Source organism: Hylobates moloch, unplaced genomic scaffold (assembly GCF_009828535.3).
Source record: "Hylobates moloch isolate HMO894 unplaced genomic scaffold, HMol_V3 SCAFFOLD_16, whole genome shotgun sequence".
Lineage (NCBI taxonomy): Eukaryota > Metazoa > Chordata > Mammalia > Primates > Hylobatidae > Hylobates > Hylobates moloch.
This window is the reverse complement of record NW_026652291.1, coordinates 55,587,634-55,607,021: the sequence shown is the minus strand read 5'-3', so window position 1 is coordinate 55,607,021 and position 19,388 is coordinate 55,587,634. Positions and strand designations below refer to the sequence as shown.

The window sequence follows — 19,388 nt, the reverse complement described above, 5'->3', positions numbered from 1 at the left end:
CAGTCTATCCAGCCAATCTCTCTGTCTTTCTCTCTCTCGCTCATACACACACGCTCATACATACACTCATACTCTCATTCATCTTATATTTCATAGTTCAAAATAAACATCAAAATTAAGGCTGTTCCTGTGACACGAAAGTATATACAAAGAAGTGAGAGGCTGATTTCATAAAACCGCCCGCATTCAGGGCTCTTTGGAACCATCCTCCTCTTTACAGGACTGAGGGCTGCAATAAACAGAGCTCATCAGAGACCCAGACATACTCAGAATAAGAAGTGCACACATTTAATAGAGCAGCTGTGTTGGTCTGCGTTCCTGGAGGGGTGTGGGAGGAGACTGGCATTCATTCGCTGCTCTGGAAAGGCTGTGCCAACAGCACCAAAAGGAGCAAGGAAGTTCCCAGTGCCGTGGGCAGCGCCCACCAGGCATGAGGTCCACCGACTGGACCAGTCTCCTCGCCCACCCACCGGCCACGGCCACTAAGGGGCTGGCCACCAACACCGTACCCACCTGTGGGGCCTCCAGCCTCTTGGAGGCGAGGTGGGGCTGTGTGGGGGACTCCCCAAAACCCTCCCACCAGAACATCCAGGAGTGACTCAGTCTGGTGGGAGTCTTTGGAGTGGGAGGGGCAGGACCTATCCTGGGCAACCTGCAGCTCAGGGAGAAGGACACCAAGACTTCGAGGCCATTGGAGGCCACCTCCCCACAAGAAGGAAGAGCCTAGGCCTCCATGTCCTTAAGGAGAAAAATCCTGCCATCCAGGAAAAGGAGGCACCACTTTACTTCCCATTGGGCCTTCACTTCCTGTGGGACCTCTGGATTTAGCAAACAGAAATATGGAACACTCAGTTACATCTGAATTTCAGATAATCGGCAAATCCTGTTTCTATGTAAATATGTCCCACATACTGCATGGGGTATACTTAAGACTAAAACATTATTTGTTACTTATCTGAAATTTAAATATAACTGGGCATCTTGTTTTTATCTGACAATTCTCCCTTCCTTATGGTCTTCCCTCTGGCCAGGCCTTCCCAGGTGAGAGTTAATTCTGTGTGCTCTCAAGCAGAAATTTGTTCAGTTCAGATTCTCCTGGGATTCCTGGTGAAAAGGCAAAGATCTCAGGCCACATCTGTTGAATAATATCTCTGGGGGTGTGACCCAGAATACACATTTTATTAAGTTGTTATCTAAGTGGTTCTGATACACGTTTGTATTAGTTATCTATTGCTTCTGAACAAATTACCCTAAAAATCAAGGCTGAAAACCACCAATATTTATCATCTTGTAGTTTATATGGGTGAGGACTTTGGGACTGACCTGGCCTTATGATCCTGGCTCATGGTCTTTCATGGCGCTGCAGTCAAGATGTTTGTCATCTCAAGCCTTTGCTGGCGCTAGGGAGTCTCCTTCCAAGCTCACCTAACTGGCCCTCAGCAGGCCTCGGGTCCTGGAAACATCAGTTCCTCACCACAGGGACCTGTCTATAGGGCTGTTCACAGCACGGCATCTGGCCTTTCCCAGGGTTAGAAAGGAGATGGAGGGAGGGAGAAAGGGAAGGGGAGAGAGGGAGGGAGGGAGAAAGGGAAGGGGAGAGAGGGAGAGAGGGAGAGAGAGAGAGAAGTGAGAGGTGGAGGTGAAGCACAAACATAAAAGTGAGCCCTCAAGACAAATCTACTCAAGGGAAGAGGGAAGAGAATTACCCAAGAGCATGAATGGCAAGAGGCGGGAATCCTGGGGGCTGTCTTAGAGGCTCCCCACCACCATGTTCAAGTTTGGGAATTCCTGCTATAGATCGGTCCTCAACGCACTGTAAACAATAGGATCCAGTGCATTTCTTTCCTTATTTTTCCTTGCTTCCACTCCTCATCCCTGTCCACTTTTTGGTGATCTGAGACAGTAACAATGTTCATGAGGAACTATGAAGAAGTGAAGAAGAAAAAGAAATCAAAATAGCAATCTTAGGAGGCTAAGAGTGAATTTTAAAATGCTGGCAAATACTGTTTAGGTAGAATGAAACTATATGAAAATCCCATGCATATATATACCTGTGTCCTAAAATGTCTTAGCATTCAGTGTGGTTCTTGGAGAATCTCCTGTGAGTACTAATGAAAATATAGAAGTAGGGTGACCAATTATCTTAGTTTGACCAGGACTGCCCCATGTCTGGGCAGAACAATATTGTTGGTTACCTTTATAACAAGGAGCCAATAAGTCATTGCATCAGCCACTCTGCCCCCATCTAGAGACTGAGGGGGTCGGCCTTGTGATGGTGTGGAGAGGACACGGGCTTTGAGCTGCAGGCCCAGTATGTGCCTTTAGCTGTGGCCTTAAGCTATCTCATCTAGAAAACAGGAACCATGCATCTGCTTGGTAGAGCGTAAATGATACACAGGGGAGTGCCTTGTAAACTGAGAGGTGTCATCTCGATTTTAAAAAGAGCCCCTCCTGTCAAGGAAGGTGAGATAAAAAATATTACCCCTTTTCACTTTTGCGACCAAGTCTGACATTTTCTCTTTCACATAGTCTGGCCATGCTGACCTCCTGGAGAGGTGAACACAGCCCACAAAAGCCGTATTACACTCGTTTAATTTTCATCTTAATTTGCCATTTAACCCCAAATTGATTTATACTATTCCCTCCAGAAAATGCTAATCTCCCCAAAAGAACAGTCATCTCTATTATATCCTCAGTGACAAGTTTCCCAGGAAATGTGTACCAAGTCCTGATGTAATAGATGTGATTCATCTTTCACAGCTCTGGCGGTGTGACTCTCTTCTCTTGGGGAGAGAACTGTCCCCAGCAGCACTCTTTCCCTTGTCCTCCTCCACTGCCATTCCTCAAAGTTTGGGCGTGAAAAAGGCAGTAATATTTAAATTCTGTTAAAGTGCTCATTCCCTCTCTTTTTATTTTTCTTCTGTGTTGTCTCATTCTGGGGAGTAAATGTGCAGGCTTGCACATTTATATGACCCGAAGTCTCTAATTCAAAATGGCAATACCATTTTGAATGAACTCTATTTTTCTTGAGATGGGTCAATTGTAAGAATGGCCATAATTCTCTTCTATAATGATTCTGTCCATCACTCTCCTCCACCCACCCCTGGGCCTAGATGTGAGTCTCAGGCACCCAACAAAGACCTTGGACTGATGCTAATGCAGAGGAAAGATGATCTCAGTCTGTTCTGTTCCCTGCCACTTTGCAGCTATATGACCTTGGACCTCTCTTGGTCTCAACGGGGAGAAAGAGATCTGGCTGTCCTATGGCATCAGGTGGTTGTAAGGATGAAATAAACAAGATTAATATTAATGAAAGTCCTTTCAAAACCTTAGAGTGCCATATAAATAAAAGGTGGTTAGTTTATTCATCAGAGTCCTTCCATTGCCGTACTTCAGATATCTTGCCAGCTGAGTATTCCATTAGAATTATTACTTGCACTGGTTACTGGGTGAGAATTTCTGTTTACTGGCCTTGGCAGGTTTACCTAATAATTTAATTAAATTATTTAAATTTAAATTACTGGAAGTTATTTTAAAAGTTTCACAAATCTGCTGCCTCATGCTTTTTGTTTTATAGTTTTAACACTTAAGAGGCTAATTTTTGGCTGGTCTGAGTGCAGTAGTGTTTACAACTAATTGATCACAACCAGTTACAGATTTCTTTATTCCCTCTCCACTCCCACTTGCTTCACTTGACTAGCCTAAAAAAAAAAAAAAAAAGGCTAAATTTTGCCCCTGCATTTTAGGCACACCACCATCAAGACCAGTTTACAAAGTATGTCCTTTCCCTGACATTCAAGATGGTGCTATTTCAGTTTACACAGAATTTAACTTTCAGTTTCATACCATTTCTATACAGATATGGAATGTTTTTAAAACCTACTTTTGCAATCAGCAGTTCTACCTCGATAAAACTGACTTTTAAAAAATGAGCCAGGCTTGGCTAATCTTAAACAAGTACCATAATTAAAGAGATTATAAACACAGCTTCCCTCCCTGGTTCCTTTAGTTGCATGCAAGCTTGTAGTTAACATAAAAATAAAATATTACCACCATGTCAAAAGAAAAGAGGAAACTAAAAAAAAAAAAGGTTCACCTACCAGCCTGATACCACAAGTGGATAGACTGAAAATGAAACAAAGTGAATTGCTTCATTAACAGCATTCTTCTTGTGAAAGAAAAAGGATGGGAGGGTAGGGTTCAAAGACTCAACCTTATCCTACAGCACTTTTTCATCTTTCCAGGGCACGTGGTGAGTGGGAGTTAAGGTCAGTACCTTGCATAAGATCTCTCAGCCAATTCTTGATGGAGCTAGGCAAAGATGTTGTGATGGTTAATTTTACATGTCAATTTGGCTGGGCCAAAGTGCCCAGATATTTGGTCAAATATTATTGTGGGTGTTCCTGGTGAGGGTGTTTTTAGATGACACTGACATTTAAATTGGTTGACTTTCAGTAAAGCAGATGGCTCTCCATAACATCTGATAAGCCTCACCAATCATCTGAAGGCCTGAATGGAACAGAAGGCTGGCCTCTCCTGAGCAAGAAGTCTGCTAGCAGACAGCCTTCAGACCTCAACTGCAACATTAGCTCTTTACTGGATCTTTAGCTGCTGGCCCACCCTGTAAATTTTGGACTGACCAGCCTCCATCACATGAGCCAATTCCTTAAAACCAATCTCTCTCTCTCTATGCACATCCTATTGTTTCTGTTTCTTTGGAGAACCCTGACTAGCAGAGATGTAAAGCAAGAAGAACTTTACACAACAGGATAAGAGTCTGAGCCCTTTCCCTCTTCCACAGTAAATTCACACACACAGAGACATGACTTTTAAGCTGAGATAGGAGCTTTGATTATTTCAAGGACACTGACTAGTGGAGTGGCTGTCAGAATTTTGCAGCTCTGCCCTGCTGGGAGTCAAAAGGCTGGTTTGAGTCCCCTTCCCACAGCTTACTGGCTAGGGGGCCGCAATTGAGTCATTTAACTTCTCTCAGCTCAGTTTCCTCATCTGACAAAACAGAAAGCTCTTTGTAAACACTGCTATAGAGTGTCTGATATTATTTTTACTTACCATATTTCTTAAAGCAATAATAATAGATAATATTAGAGGACTTTGTATGTGCCAGGCTTTGTGCCAAGAAGATATATTATCTCATTTAATCTGTCCAATAACTCCATGATGTGCATAGTACCATGTCTCCACTTTACGAACGAAGAAACTGAGGTAGAGAGAAGTTGAGCTGCCTGCCAAGGTCATATTGCTGGGATGCAGCAGAGCTGGGATCTACCCCTGGCCTATCAGAACTAGGGAACATTCTCCCTAATGATTAGCTCTGTAACTGCAGATGGTTATTTAACCACTTGAAGTTCTGATATTGTTGTATGTGCCATGGGATACCTGCCCATCTCCTAGGCCTGTTGTGAGAATTCAGGGAATGACATTTGGGAGTGACATCTAGCACACTGCATGGTGTGCACTCAAAGAGTGTGAGAAGAATTTCTATTATAGGCACTTGTTATGTACTGAATGTTTGTGGACCCCAAATTCCTATGTTGAAATCCTAACCTCCAACGTGATGGTATTAGGAGGCAGGGCCTTTGGGAGGTGACTGGGTTATGAGGATGGCAGGCTCATGAATGGTATTAGTGCTCTTATAAAAAGACACAGAGCTTGCTCTCTCTTTTCTCTCTGCCAAGTGAGGACACAGCAAGAAGACACCCACCTGCAAACCAGGAATAGGGTCTGCGCTAGACGCCAGATGCAGGCACCTTGATCTTGGACTGTCCAGCCTCGAGAACTGTGAAAAAATTAAACAACAAAATTTCTGTTGTCTAAGCCAGCGGTCCCCAACCTTTTTGACACCAGGGACTCATTTTGTGGAAGACAATTTGTCCACAGACCAGTGGTGGGAGGCATTAAAGTCTCATAAGGAGCACACAACCTCGATCCCTCACATGACAGTTCACAGCAGGGTTTGCACTCCTGTGAGAATCTGATGCCGCTGCTGATCTGGCAGGAGGTGGGGCTCACTGGAGTGCTGCTCACCTCCTGCTCTGCACCTCAGGTCCTAACAGGCCATGGACCAGTAGCAGTCCATGGCCCAAGGACTGAGGACCCCTGGTCTAAGCCACCCAGTCTGCAGTATATGTGTTATAGCTGCCTGGGTTAAGACAATGTCCCATGTCCCAAAACACCAGTCCCTTCACAGGGGATAATTTAATCCCATGTGCTAACAGGGGAAGCAGCCAGGTTTGCTGGAAATTAATGACTACTCTGCCATAGTTAACAAAACCTTGTTTTAAGAAATATTTTTCATGAAAAGAGTAGATGAATTTGAACAAATGTTTAATGTTAAGTCTTTTGTTAAGTAAATACCTTCTTCTTGAATATATTTATGATTGGTTTATTTATAGAGTCTAAACTACTCTATAACTCAGTTTTTGACATATCAAATAATCCTTAAAATGCTGATGAAATATATTTCATACTTTTAATTTTTAAATTTTATTTATTTATTTATTTATTTATTTATTTATTTATTTATTTATTTGAGACACAGTCTCTCTCTTTTGCCCAGGTTGGAATTCAGTGGCGTGATCTTGGCTCACTGTAACCTTTGCCTCCCAGGTTTAAGAGATTCTTGCGCCTCAGCCTCCTGAGTAGCTGGGATTACAGGCATATGCCACCACACCCAGCTAATATCTCATACTTTTAAAATATAGCTGTAAGGTTATTGTATTAGTTTGTTGGGGCTGCCATAACAAAGTATCACAGACTATGTGAACCAAAATCTAACTGTGCCTCTCCCATCTTCTAAGAATATCACACTGGTACCTGAGAGAGGAGAGCACACAAAGCCAGGAGCACCTACTGAACCAGTAACAGCAAGTAGTTACTTAGCCAGCAAAGTACACCACGAGGGAAGGAGAGAGAACTTTAGAACTTGAGGAAGGCCAGATGGGCCTCAGGATCCTGATACATGGGGTGTGAGTGGGAGAGGAAAGAAAAGATGGCCCTAGAGATAATTCCTATTTCCCCAACTTTGCTCTCCTTTCCCCTCTTTTTCCCTTGACCTCCCTCAATCAGGCCACAGGGCCATTTCTGAGTCACATATGCCACCCCCAATCATCCCAGAAATGGAACCTTGTCAAGTCTGGCACTTTAATATTGGGGCTTACATCCCCTCCTTCATTCAACAGTGAAAACCTGAGGACATTAGGGTGAGCCATTTTCTCTTTCACATCCGTGTCCAAATTTAGCTACATCTCCTTCTGTTCTCCCTTCCCTCCCCACCTTCACTTCCCTCCCTGTTCTGTTAGTCTTGCTGAAGAGGTGACTCTTTTTTTCAGGAATCAATCTGCCCGTGCTCAGCACGCTGCCTGGCCCACTCCTTCCCTCCAGGCTCTTCCACCCTTCGCTCCATCAATTATCTACCCACTAGTCACCTCCGTTTATCTTCAACCACAACCTCCCTCCCCGTGCACTTCTACAATCCTCTCAACCCGGTCTCTCTCCTGTTTTCAACCAAACTTTATGAAATAAGCTACTACCCTGACTTTCTCCACTCTTTTGCCCTGCTCTCCATTCATGTCTACTCATTTTTGTATTCCCTGCAGAACCTAGAACTCTATTGTAGGTGCTCAAGGAAAGACAGATAGATTAATTATGGAACTGGATAATCAACTATTCCTGAGCAATAAGTGCGAGGATGGTGCAAGATGCAAAGAAGATGCTGTTCTTGTCTTCACTGAGGCAGCCGTGGAATTCATGAGTTAAAACACACACAAAACAAGTCAGTAGATCTACACTGTGAACAAACAAAACAAGTCAGTAGATCTACACTGTGAACAAACAAAACAAAGTCTTTAAAATGGAGGCATCGGGAGAGAGGCCCCCGGGACTGGAGTAACAGCTTCCTGTCCCCCTAGTGCTTATGTGAGTGCAGATAAAGTCATAGGTAAATCCTAATAAGGTGCAAGGACCGACCCCTGAGCCACAGTTGGGACGTTTATAAAGTGAATGCCCATGGTGAGTATCTGGGATCCTCCCTTGTTGAAAACGGACAGTGTCCCTGGAGGGAAGAAGCATCAGTGGACAAATGGTTCGGTGCCATGGACAGCTCAGTGCAGTATGAATCAGTGTGGGGTACCCAAGGATTCCTGAGTATCTGAGTGATGGAAGCCGGAACCTGTTCCTGGCTTTCCCTGGCTGTGCACCCCATCTCTCCAGCTATAAAATGAGGGGTGATGCTCTGAAGATATGAAGTGTGAGCAGCAACCTCTGGGTGATTTTCCACATTCTCTGCCCACTGTCTTCCGTAACCTTCAGGGCTGCGCCCCTCCAGACAGCAGCAGCACTGCCCTCTCTGAGTAGCATTGGCAGCTGAAACATTGGTGGGCTGTGACTGCTGAGCCTTCCCCTGAGGTTCGGGCTTGGAGGGAGCCCTGTCCCAGGGGCCAGGCTTTGTGAGACCTTGGCACCCTGGAAGCCCAAGGTCCCAGTGCTGCCTGATCCTCCACGGCAGAGCTTCTCACAGGCTAGGCTGCTTTCAATCAGGTCCTGGAGGTCCCACAGACCAAAATAGCATTTACAGCCTGCCTGGGAAGGTCTACAACCCTAAATTCTTCTAGGAACAATGAAATCAGAGTATTGAGCTGAGGAGTTGTTTCATTTGATAGGCTGGAGGAATTAAAGGAAACACATTTGCAAAACCAGGTCACTCCACTATGCTCCAGTAAGAAGAGTAATAATAATTGGTATCAAATACTTGGCGTGTCCCAGGTTCTGTCCTGTAGTAGCCACTCCCTTCAGGAACTTGCTCCTCTACATAACAATGGGCAGCTGGTACCCAGAGCACCTGCCGCATGGCCTGGCCTGCCAGATGCAGATAAGGAGAGATGATGACTCCTTGTCTTGGGTCACCTTCTGTGAAGAGAAAGCGTGAGAGGAGAAGATTGATAAGATCTGGTCCAGGATCAGGTAGGGCCTGAAAGGAGGCCAGCCTGGGAGACCAAGGGGAGCGGATCCATAGTCCATCTCCAACCCCTGCCATGCAGCGGGGGCTGAGGACCCTGCTCATGCAGAGATGCAGTAGATCTGCAGACAGCTGCTGTGAGCAAAGGGAGCTGGAAGTCCAGGTGCCCCGTTTGTTCATTTCAAATGTGGTACGCAGCTGAGAAGGGGAAAGAAGGAATCAAGCCATTTGTAAACCGTGAGAAATACCCACAGGAACTCACATTTCCATCCAGATTTCAAGTTGACGTTTGGCTCTGACATCCATCTTACTGTTCGAGAACGCTAAGACCTCCATGGGTGAACATAACAAATGTCACCACCAGGCCGGGCGTGGTGGCTCATGCATGTAATCCCAGCACTTTGGGAGGCCGAGGCAGGTGGATCACTTAAGGTCAGGGGTTCTAGACCAGCCTGGCCAACATGGCAAAACCCTGACTGTACTAAAAATACAAAAATCAGTCAGGTGTGGTGCCGCGCACCTGTAATCCCAGCTACTCAGGAGGCTGAGGCACAAGAATCACTTGAATCCAGGAGGCAGAGGTGGCAGTGAGCCGAGATCACACCACTGTACTCCAGCCTGGGCGACAGAGGGGAAACTCTGTCTCAAAAAAAAAAAAACAAAAAACCCATGTCACCACCACCACTATTATCATCCCTGTCTCACAGGTGAAAAACCAAACTCAGACTGAGGGACCTGCCTCAGAACTCACAGCCAGTCAGCAGCAGAGGCAGAAGTGCAGCCTTTTCCCTCTGGCTTCTGTTAGTCCAGAAAATTCCCACCAAGTGATGCTGGGGAAAATCTTCAATCAGGAGAGGGACAGGGTGACCTGAGGGAGTCTGCGTGGCCATGCTTCTGATCATAATCAACGACTGGCATGGATTGTTTGGAAGGATGGTAGCAAAATACTCTGGGGACTCGTGGATGAATCAGAGTCAAGGGAAATGTCCTATGGTTGGGAAGTGTTTCTGGGGAGATTCACACATAAGCTCCTGACCAGGGGCAGCTGAACAGGCAAAACCCTGGGCTCTCTCTTTATAGAATCTCACGCTTCTTACCAGGAACCTGAGGGGAGTACGAAAAATGATGGGTTTTTGTTTTTGTTTTTGTTTTTTGTTGCAGAATAAGAGTCACATTTTTCAAGGCCATCTGGAAAGTTACATCTGCCCTCTGGAGACACTAGTAAAAAAATAAAGTAATAGATTCCCCTCCAATCTTTTACCAAGAATTACAGACCTACTAACAGCTTTCACCCTTTCTGTCTCTCTTTCCCTCTCTCTCTCTCACACACACACACACACACACACACACACACACACACACACACCTACCTCTGCTCCTCTGCTCATATTTCACAGGGCTGGACAGAGATCTTTATCTAAATGCATAGCTCTGAATTGCTAAGTGGCAGGATTAGCTTGGATCCTATGTTATCCCTGATCACATTAGGCAGATCAATGAGGCAGAACTTCTATCAGAATTTTTTTTCTTTTTTCTTATTTTCTTTTTTTTTTTTTTTGAGATGGAATGTCACTCTGTTGCCCAGGCTGGTGTGCAGCGGCAAGATCTCGTCTCACTGCAAACTCTGCCTCCCGGGTTCAAGCAATTCTCCTGCTTTAACCTCCCGAGTAGCTGAGATTACAGGCGCACGCCACCATGCCTGGCTAATTTTTGTTTTTAGTACAGACAGGGTTTCACCATGTTGGCCAGGCTGGTCTCGAACTCTTGACCTCAAGCGATCCACCTGCCTCGGCCTTTCAAAGTGCTGGGATTACATGCATGAGCACCATATGCCCGGCTGGCACTTCCATCAATTTTTGAGTCTGAAGCCCACCCATATGCAACCCCAATATTTAACCTGGTAAGCTGGTTAATTCTGCTACAACTGCAGCCAATCATCTGTGAATCATCAAAGCTGCCTTTAAGATCAACCTAGGACTCTACCATGGGAACAGTAGATGTGGGGCAGGTCTGTGTCCTATACTGGCCTCTCTCTTCACTTTCTGCCACCACATATAGGCAGTACCCAAGCGTTAGATTTTCCTGAAGCCTGGGTAACTAAAGGGAAATACAACAGAAAAGGAAAAAAATTGAAACTCCACTCTGAAAGTGACTTTCCCCATAATCCAAGAGAAAAGCAACAAGAAAGCACCTTCAGTTTTAAAACTATTTTTTTTTAAGCTAAGTTCGTGCTCTGTTGCCCAGGTTGGAGCGCAGTGGCACTATCATAGCTGACTGCTGGCTCATCTCCTGGGCTCAAGCACTGCCCTCACCTCAGCCTGTCCAGTAGCTGGAACTCCAGGTATATGCCACCACGCCAGGTTAATTTTTTGAAATTTATTTTTAGTAAAGACAAGGTCCCACTACATTATCCAGGCTGGTCTCAAATGATCCTCCTGAGTCGGCCTCCCAAAGTACTGGGATTACAACAAGCATGAGTTACAACACCTGGCCAGATTTTTTTTTTTTTTAAGAAAGGCAAAATTTATTATTAGATTCAAAATATTCACAACCATTTTCTTTTTATTATACTTTTAAGTTTTAGGGTACATGTGCACAACGTGCAGGTTTGTTACATATGTATACATGTGTCATGTTGGTGTGCTGCACCCATTAGCTCATCATTTAACATTAGGTGTATCTCCTAATGCTATCCCTTCCCCCTCCCCCAATCCCACGACAGGCCCTGGTGTGTGATGTTCCCCTTCCTGTGTCCATGTGTTCTCATTGTTCAATTCCCACCTATGAGTGAGAACCTGTGGTGTTTGTTTTTTTGTCCTTGTGATAGTTTGCTGAGAATGATGGTTTCCAGCTTCATCCATGTCCCTACAAAGGGCATGAACTCATCATTTTTTATGGCTGCATAGTATTCCATGGTGTATATGTGCCACATTTTCTTAATCCAGTCTATCATTGTTGGACATTTGGGTTGGTTCCAAGTCTTTGCTATTGTGACTAGTGACCTGGCCAGTTTTAAAACTTGCCCTCCTGGCCAGGTGCAGTGGCTCATGCCTGTAATCTCAACACTTTAGGAGGCTGAGGCAGGAGAATCGCTTGAGCCCAGGAGTTCAAGACTAGCCTGGGCAAAGTAGCAAGACCTCGTTTTGTTGTTGTTGTTTATTTGCTTGTTTTAATAAGTTTTGAAAAAGAAAAAAGAAAAAAGGCCGGGTGCAGTGGCTTACACCTGTAATCCCAGCACTTTGGGAGGCCAAGGCAGGTGGATAGGCCAAGGCAGGCAGATCACCTGAGGTTGGGAGTTCCAGACCAGCCTGATCAACATGCAGAAACTCCGTCTCTACTAAAAATACAAAATTAGCTGGGCATGGTGGCACATGCCTATAATCCCAGCTACTCGGGAGGCTGAGGCAGGAGAATCATTTGAACCCAGGAGGCGGAGGTTGCGGTGAGCCAAGATTGCACCATTGCACTCCAGCCTGGGCAACAAGAGCGAAACTCCATCTCAGAAAAAACAAAAACAAAAACAAAAAACAAAACAAAACAAAAAAAAGACACTTGCTCTCCAGATGGCAAACCTCATTGCCCAAGTACCTCTCCTAATACATGTTGCAATTCTCCCTCCACTTCTCAGGAACCCCCATAATCACGGGGGTTAGAACCAAGCCCCAGAATCTACCTCCTTATGTAAGCTACTCATTTTCTCATCTCTTGAGTTATTCTCACTAAATAATGATCCCTTGATGGGGGCATGGAGAGGTGCAAGCTTGAACACTTTCTGGGTGCAAAGAAGTAGATTTCCTCTTTTGTTACATTTAAATCAAACCACTCCCACAACAGGTTTTTGTTTCCTCCATTTTACTTTCTGATGAGTTTCATAATGCTTACTTTTGTAGTTTGGTAAGATCTCCACAGTATGATCAGCAACCAACACTATTCTAGAAGGCTTCTAAATCAACTGTTAAGATGATCTGGTGGGTATTATGGACAAAATGCAAACTTAAAAAGCAGATTACTTTCTGGGAAGGTAATGATTGAGAAGGATCTTAAGAGTAGGGTTTAATGGGCTGAAAGGTTTGAATGCTCTACCAGTCAGGATCTGATCCACTGCAAGGGAGAGAAACCCAGCCCCAAACCAGCAGAACAGTTAACTAGGTGAGGTAACTGGGAAGTCCAGGGGCTGCGGTGGCTTTAGACATAGCTAGCTTCAGAGACTCAAACAGAATCATCGGAAAAATGTTCTAATTTCTCTATTTGCTTCTAGACTCTGCTTTCCTCTATCTTGACTTTTACTCTTGGGCAGCTCAAAACTTACTTTATCTTTGGCACTAGCTACCCCAGACAAGAAGGGCCTCTTATCCAGGGGGGATCCTGTGGGTTAGCCTGGGTCAGGAAATCCAAGTCTCTCCTGAACTTGGCAGGCTATTGGGAGTAGCAGGATGAAAAGTCTGGAACCCCAGGTTAGGAGTATGCTGTGCCACCACCGCCTGCACAGGTAAGTGTAGAGAGATATTGGAGGTGGGGAGACTATTAGAGGAGTGAGGCCCAACCTGAGGTGATGGCAGTGAAGACGGAAAGTGGGGGAAGACTGTGAGAGAACCCATCACAGGTAGATCAATGTATGACACGCTGAGTTCATGTGAGGCAGAAGAAATTAGAAATGCTAAAAGAATGGTGATGCCATTAGCAAAACAAGAATATGAGGCAGAAGAGTCTATTTCTGCAGAAATTTTGCTAAGACATACTCTTGGTTGGGCAAGCAAAGGAAGACATCAGGCAGGCAGCTGAAGGGGAGAGGTCAGACTTAAGAGAGGGGTCGGAGCCAGAGGTCTAGAGAGGGGGCCTCAACAATAAGCTTGTAGTTGGAATCATGAAAATTGCAAGATCTATGTGTGCAGAGGTGAGCGGTCAAAAGACAGAGCCCCAGGGAATTGTGAGTTAAGCAACAGAGAAGGAAAAGGAACGAAGGATGGTGACGGAGGAGCAACCAGACGCTGGGCGGAGAAAGTCAGACCTACTTAAGTCAAATAGGAGGAAAGTTCCAGTATCAAAAAGAAAAAGAAATAGATTGCCATGTTCAACAATATTTCCAATATTGGTTCTATACTCATATTTTCCTCATTCCTTTTCATAAGTGAACTCACAATCAAACTAAGTCCAATGAGCAGCTATTGAGGCTAAAAGATTTATTGCTTTCTGAATACCAGTGGCTTCCATCCTAAGTTGTATTCATTCGAGACCTGAGTTCCGTATCATTAGTAACAACATATTCATTTTGGGGTCTTCTCTCATTTTTTTAGAACAGGGACCAGGTATTAAAACAGCTGCCCAAGTACCGAGATGCAAAGATGGCACTGCTGCAGACAGCTAAGCTGCTAAGCAGGCAGCATCATTATGTTGACTTGGGGGCAGATGTATAAAATCTAATCCTGGCAGATGAAAGGTACGTTGGAAGTCTCAGCGTATGAAGTACAAAAATGGGAGCTATATGACCATCAACCTGTTTGAGAACTGACTGTCCCTGGAGTCAAGGCAGAAGACATTTCAATATTTCATCTTTAAGTGTTCTGTTTTTTTCCAATTATTCCTTGAATTTTGGTACTTCTGAGGGCCTTAACCTGGGCTTTTCCCCAATCTATACATTTGGGGTGATCTATAAGACCTCAACTTGGCCGGGCACGGTGGCTCACGTCTGTAATCCCAGCACTTTGAGAGGCTGAGGCAGGTGGATCGCCTGAAGTCAGGAGTTCGAGACCAGCCTGGCCAACACGGCGAAACCTCGTCTCTACTAAAAATACAAAAATTAGCCGGGTGTGGTGGCACACGCCTGTAATCCCAGCTACTCAGCAGGGTGAGGCAGGAGAATTGCTTGAATCTGGGAGACAGAGGTTGCAGTGAGCCAAGACAGCACCACTGCACTCCAGCCTGGGCCACAGAATGAGACTCTGTCTCGCCAAAAAAAAAAAAGACATCATCTCTCAATCCACCCTCTCTTCTGCCCTCAAACCTATATATGGTCATCCCTCAGTATCCATGGGGAATTGATTCCAGGACCCCCCGCAGACATCAAAATCCACAGATGTTCAAGTCCTTTGTATAAAATAGTATAGTATTTGCATATAACCTACACACATCCTCCCATATACCTTATTACTTTTTTATTGGACTGAATTTATTTTTTTATCTTTAGCTTTTAAGTTCAGGGGTACATGTGCAGGATGTGCAGGTTTGTTGCATAGGTAAACGTGTGCCATGGTGGTTTGCTGCACAGATCCACCCATCACCTAGTTATTAAGCCCAGCATCCATTTGCTATGTGTTTGCCCTCCGCACCCATCCCCTACCCCCATATAGTTTAAATCATCTCTAGATTACTTATAATACCTAATACAATGTAAATGTTATGTAAATAGTTGTTATACTGTCTTGTGTAGGGAATAATGACAAGAAAAACTCTGTCTGTACATGTTCAGTACAGACACAACCATCCATTTTTTTTTTTCCCCGAATATTTTCAATCTGCGTTTGGTTGAAACCCATGGAACTCACATATACAGAGGACCACTTGTTTAGCTGCCTATTACATACATGTAACCAGGGTCACAGTGTGTGGCCACTCAGGCTGGGTACAGCAAAGAACAACATTGGAAGGGGACACCATTCACATTGTAGACATCATTATTGTTCTGAATTTAAAACCAAAAATTAAAACCGTTGATTCCAAACTTACATGATTTATATACAGGCCAATTTTCTGGCAGATGACAGTAAAGTCTCTAGTTCTAATAAAATTAATGTTATTACAATTCCTTTCAAAATAAAAGTGTTTTAAAGAAAAGGGACTCTGACCTGCAGAAGGGCAGTAGGAGGACCATGGAGGCCTTGACCCCAACAGGATGCTCCGCGGGCACCTACACAACTTACTGTATCTGCCTTAGTCTAGCTCCACAGCGGTTCTCAGATCCCTTCCTCTTCATTCCTACTGCTACTGCCAGAGTTCAGACCCCACTCCTCAACATCTCTTACCTGTTCATTCTTCCTTCCTGATCTCTTTGCCTCATGTCTTGCCCCTCTCCCGCCCACTCTCCAAATTTGCTGTCAGAATAATCTTTCTAAAATGATTTGGCCAAGTGGCTTCCCTGCTTAAAGTATTTAAATATCTTCTCATTGCCTCCAGAACCCATCTGCACTCCTGAATACGCCACATGGACTCTGCACGTCCTTGCCCTGCCCTCCTGCCTACCCATTAGTCATCTCCCACACATGCCCTATGCTCGAGCCACATCAAAACCACATTTGATGCTGCTGCATGTGTTTGCCTAGAACACCTGACAAGCTGTCCAGTGGATTTCCATTCATCCTTCAAAAATCAGCTTAATGGTCCCTTCATGAAATCTTCCCTGACCAACTGAGGCAGAGGCGACCACACCCTCCTTTGCACTGCCGCTGTAGCTAGCTTATGCCTCTCATTACAGATGTGAGAGCTGCTTACGGGTATGGAATGCATCTTATTATTTGTCCCTAATATTTAAAAGAGTACTGATGGGTACCCTTGATACCTAGCACAGTGCCTGTCTGCTGAATTGAAGGAGTAAATAAATGTGTTGAATGTTAAGAAAAGTCATTGAGGGTAGATTTGAAAATGAGAGAAGGGAAGAGAATTAAAATGTCTTGAGGATTTTAAGTTCCGGGATACATGTGCGGGATGTGCAGGTTTGTTACATAGGTAAACATGTGCCATGGTGGTTTGCTGCACCCATCAACCCATTGCCTAGGTATTAAGTCCAGCATGCATTAAGCTATTTATCCTGATGCTCTCCCTCCCCACTGTTGAGGATCTTTTATGTCAGGCGTTGTTCCAGACTCTTTACACATAGGTCCTCAGTTTTGAGTTAACTGTGGAGAAACTCTAACAGCAACAAGCCATATCTCATTTGCTGTCCACTTTACAGTATTTTGCGGAGTCTCGGGGAACTTCTTTGCTAAGTTCTGTTCCCACCCTCTGCGGCCTGCACTAGTCTGCTGCATTGGGACCTTCGTGTTTTCAAAAGGGGACTATTTCTTTGGTTTTACTTTTGGTATTGCATTCTGCTGGGAAGTATCAAACCAGTGATGCCCTATGCCTCATTAAAGCCTTACGGGATTTTTTTTTTTTTTTTTATAAGAGCAACCAACCTCTCAATTATTTTCCCCTGTGGTTTCTCTCTTCCTATGATGAAGGTAGGGTCTAAAAGACATGGTGAAGATGTCTGGTTGGAACATAATGGTAAACGACAGGCACACTGCCAAACTTGGAATCCTTCCTAACAACTGGGGATTGTTTTTCCTGGACCACTTGTGTGTCATTTACTTGGGATGGTTTCTTGTACACCTCTCTAGTTTGCAAGAGTTTACCAGTCTGGATTCTCAGAACAAACAGTTTTGGTTTAAACTGAGGACACTGCTTCCTTAAGTATGGTCCCCAGACATCATCTAGTTTAACCATCACCACAATGTTAGCCAATAGATATTCTCATTTTACAGAAAGGGAAAGTAACATGCAGAGTTTAACTTGCCCAAGGACATACAGGTAGATTAGGTGGTAATCAAGTGAGCTGTTTTCTCATAAAGCTTGGGAACATAAAGGGAAGGTGATTGGATTTAGAACTGAACTGGAGCTGTCTTCCAGGGCTAACTGGGAATATTGTTCCTACCAGCTAAACTATGCCTCTCCTGTTCTTTGGACTCTCAGGTTAACAAGCAGACATTTCACAGGGAACAAGAGTAACAGACTGACTGTGGGTGTCAGATACATGCTTGAGAGTGAAGAGTTTTGAACAACAGAATTTTTAAAAAAATCTATCCACTGTAGTGGCTCACACCTATAATCATGGCACTTTGAAAGGCCGAGGTAGGATGACTGCTTGAGCCCAGGAGTTCAAAACCAGCCTGGGCAATACAGCGAGACCCTGTCTCTACAGAAAGAAATATTTTTTTAATTAGTCAGGCATAGTGGTATGTTGCCTATAGTCCCAGCTACTGGGAGGCTGAGACAGGAGGACCACTTGAGCCCAGGAGGTCGAGACTGCAGTGAGCTATGATCATGCCACTGCGCTCTAGCCTGGGCAACAGAGTGAAACACTGTCTCAAAAAAAAAAAAAAAAAAAAAAAAAAAAAAAAAAAATCCTTGTAACAAGGTTTAGAAAGAAAATAGTTATTTTAAAGGCACACTACTGTACCTACATTCATAAATGTCACTGAAATCCAAAGATATTCTCTGGTTAAACATTTATTATTTGTGGGAGTGTGAAACTTGTTTTTCCTGTTTTTTGGTTTTAAGAAGCCAGTCCTTTGTTCACGTGAATTATATGCCCTGAGATTATTTATACTCATTCTAAACACAAGTGTAAAGCTTCTCATCTAAGCTTTGTATTAAAAAAATAGTAATTTGTGGCCGGGCGCGGTGGCTCATGCCTGTAATCCCGGCACTTTGGGAGGCCGAGGCGGGCAGATCACCTGAGGTCGGGAGATTGAGACCAGGCTGATCAACATGGAGAAACCCTGTCTCTACTAAAAATACAAAATTAGCTGGGTGTGGTGCGTGTAATCCCATCTACTAGGGAAGCTGAGGCAGGAGAATCGCTTCAACCTGGGAGGCGGAGGTTGCGGTAAGCCAAGATTGCGCCATTGCACTCCAGCATGGGCAACAAGAGCAAAACTCCATCTCAAAAAAAAAAAGTAGTAATTTGTATATGTAGCACCTCAGTACATTGCTATACTGTGCATGAGGCACAAGCAGGTTATCAGGACACATTCCTTAAAAGAACAAGGTTGAGTACTGAATGTAGATACATGAGATTGTTTGTACTGTATACATAAAACTCTGGCAATGATTTGTCAAACAATCATGAACCAACACAAGCACCTGGAACTCACATCATTAATGCCTGGACTTGAGCAGATTAACAAATCTGAGTTAAAGGTAACTTTTAAAAAATTACTCAAGGCCAGGTGTGGTAGCTCATCCCTGCAATTTGGGAGGCCAAAGCAGGCAGATTGCTTGAGCTCAGGAGTTTGAGATCAGCCTAGGCAACATGGCCAAACCCCATCACTACAAAAAATATAAAACTTAGCCGGTCATGGTGGCACGTGCCCGTAATCCCAGCTACTCAGGAGGCTGAAGTAGGAAGATAGCTTAAACCTGGGAGGTGGAGGTTGCAGTGAGCCAAGATTGCACCACTACACTCCAGCCTGGGTGACAGTGAGACTCTGTCTCAAACAAAGAAACAACAACAAAAAAACCAAAAGTATTTAACAGCACTGACCCATCAAAAGACTGTCAGTGGTACCTCATTAGAACTAATAACCTGAAAGGAATTTGTTAACTACTCAAACGTTTAAGCCGATAAAAACTGCATCTGGGCCAGCCCTTTTACAAACAT

General features: G+C 44.4%; 1 protein-coding gene across 1 annotated transcript; it reads right to left on the bottom strand.

The window, feature by feature from the left end:
• Positions 1-214: 214 nt before the first annotated feature.
• On the bottom strand, positions 215-9,310 carry LOC116484474 (putative uncharacterized protein encoded by LINC01599). The gene is given in 6 exon segments (XM_032179216.2): positions 215-615; positions 1,765-1,817; positions 1,819-1,922; positions 5,723-5,797; positions 8,150-8,444; positions 9,237-9,310. Coding segments are annotated over 6 exon segments (1,002 nt in total).
• Positions 9,311-19,388: the final 10,078 nt, after the last annotated feature.